Source organism: Pteropus vampyrus, unplaced genomic scaffold (genome assembly GCF_000151845.1).
Source record: "Pteropus vampyrus isolate Shadow unplaced genomic scaffold, Pvam_2.0 Scaffold66, whole genome shotgun sequence".
NCBI lineage: Eukaryota > Metazoa > Chordata > Mammalia > Chiroptera > Pteropodidae > Pteropus > Pteropus vampyrus.
Window position 1 is genome coordinate 8,460,641 of NW_011888847.1, and position 2,524 is coordinate 8,463,164.

A 2,524-nucleotide genomic window follows, 5' to 3' on the forward strand; every position below is an offset into this window, starting at 1 on the left:
TTGAACTGTGTGAGTCCCCTTATAAACAGATTTTTAGAAATAAATACTATAAATGTTTTTTCTCTTATGATTTTCTGAATAACGTCTTCTTTCTTCTAGCTTACTTTATTATAAGAATACAATATGTAATACATTCCTTCTTGGTACAGTGTATCAGGAGGCACGTGATGCTGGTTTGTCCTATCATTGGTGCGTTAACTTTGATCACGTTGTTAAGGTGATATCAGCTAGGTTTCTCCTCTGTGTAGTTACCATTTATTTCCTTTATAATTATTAAGTCAGTTGTCAAGAGATATTTGAGACTATTTAAATATCCTATAATATCATCAAAATTCACCCGCTAGTTTTAGCATTATTCATGGGATTTTCAAACAACATTTTTTGAGGGACCACCCTGTGCTAACCATTTTTGTATACATTGTTAGGGGCTCCCTCCTCCCATGCCAGACCTCACTCAGCTATTCTTTGTTCCTAGATAGTCTTCTATATGTATAAGCTGAGTTGAACCCACAAAAACCTCAAGATTACTACTTTTGCTTTCTTCCTTAAAGCCTAGACCAGAGATAGGTCTCAGCTGCTTTTCCTCCTCTCTTTTTCCTGGACTGCCACCCCAACTCCTCTTAGTCCTTCCCCCGAAAAAGTGTTTACTCTTCAAGGAGTAAGGACCCCCATTCCCCTATTACTCTTTCATAGAGAAGCCAGTGAGTTTTCCTTTTTCCCTTTCCACCAAAGACTGTATTCCCAGTCCTGCATAGGAAATGGTAATCTTCAAGGAATTAGAGTGTTAGAAATTAGAAAAGTATGTTCGGTAACAGAGGTTGCCAAAGTTCAGAAAGCACTTTTGAGAATTCCTTTCTAAGGAAGGAGGTTGGCAGATTTGAGGTCAGGAAACCTGGCTCTGCCACTGGCTTCTGTATGATGCTGAGCTGATCGCTTAGCTTCTCTTAGCCTCCCTTGCCTTGTAAAAAAAAGACTTGATATAATTGCTCACAGCACTCTTTCACTATTCAGAAAATTAAAGAATATTCCCAAGCTCAATTTAAAAAATTTTTTTTAATGATTTTCACTTCCTTTCCTCTTTTTTAGTTAGTTGATCCTTTCTTCTTTTTGAAAGTCTGGCTCTTTGGAACCTTGACAAAAGTGATTCCTTTTAACCTTCCACACCCAACCACACCCTTATTCGTGTATCTTATTTCTTCCTTTGTTTCGTTTTTGACCAACATAGGGTTTGCTCTGCCAGAGAAACATTGTTTAGAAACTACTTTGGCTCCTCTTCAGACTTTTCAGCATTAATACTGGAAGCTTCCCTTCTTTGATACCAACTACAGTTATTTTGTGCCAGTCAAGCTATATTTAGGGTGATGGACTATTAAGAGGACCCAGGAAGAAAGGACAACAGTCTTTAGAGAATTGGTCTCACCAAGAATGTGCTATATGTTTTTCAAAGAACTAGAGCTTATAGTACAACCCAAAAAACAGTATATTTTATTAGGCCTCAGGTAAATTAGAAGGAAATTGTAGACCCTTAACCCAAAAGTCTAGGGATAGACTTCAGTGGTTTTGGTGAAGCCATTAAAATCACATGTATTTTTTCAGGGAGGATCTATACCTTTTATCATTTTCTCAAACAAATATAAAGGTTAAGAGTCACTGTTGTTAAGATGCTGGTGAACGTTCTGGTCTCTGCCCATTGATTTCCGTGGGTTCCAGTTACCTGAACTTGCAAATCTGATTTGACTCATGACTCGACTGAATATGGAAGGGGTTTCTAAAATGTATTTGACTGAATTTTATTTCTAAGACTGAAATCGTCAATGACTATGTGATGGATAAAAGAGGGGGAAAAAAGAAGAGAAAAGTGGCCTATTGGGGCCTTCCCAGGAGGGTCGTTGTTCAAGTAAAAAGTAGTTCTAGTAAGCATGTATTTTCTGAGAGATTGAAAGAAAAAAGTTCATTTCAGTACATTAAATGCGAACATCTATGTTACTAAATCACATCAAGAAACTCACCTAGTTTACAGGTGAGTTTATATCTTCTTCAATAAGGTTTAATTATCCTTCTGATTTTTACCTTTCTTTCAGGGGTTAGCAAATCAGTCATCAAAACAATGTCCATCATGGATTTTGAAAAGGTTAATCTTGAATTAATAGAGGCCTTGTTAGAATGGATTGTAGATGGAAAGCACTCCTACCCTCCAGGTAACAGCTTCTTGTCTTCATTTACGTGTGAGATGGCGAAAGGGAAGGAGGAACTTACTCATTGAGACCATGGGCACTGTAGAGACAGCCTCATTTCCTGGAGCCCTCGTCCCCACCCCCCACATCCACCCCCAGTTCTATGTAAAGTTGCTTATTAAGCTATTGGGGGGAAATTTCACCTTTAGAGATTCACCCATTGTTTTTGCTTGGCACTCTTGTGCTCCCACCGAGCAAAAAGATGTTGACAATACAAAGTCCAAAAGGAAGAAAGCTGAAAAGAAGGCCTGGCCGATCCCATATTAAACACCCCATCCCTGGGTAAAGGG

At 38.4% G+C, this 2,524-nt stretch overlaps 1 protein-coding gene across 6 annotated transcripts in view; it reads left to right on the plus strand.

The window, feature by feature from the left end:
- Nucleotides 1-2,524, plus strand: part of DHX57 (DExH-box helicase 57) — a 53,322-nt gene that overhangs the window by 28,040 nt on the left and 22,758 nt on the right. For all 6 annotated transcript variants that reach the window (XM_023531339.1, XM_023531340.1, XM_023531341.1 and 3 more), the window contains exon 13: nucleotides 2,082-2,198. In XM_023531339.1, coding sequence (XP_023387107.1) covers nucleotides 2,082-2,198 — 117 coding nt within the window. The remainder of the gene's footprint in view (nucleotides 1-2,081; nucleotides 2,199-2,524) is intronic.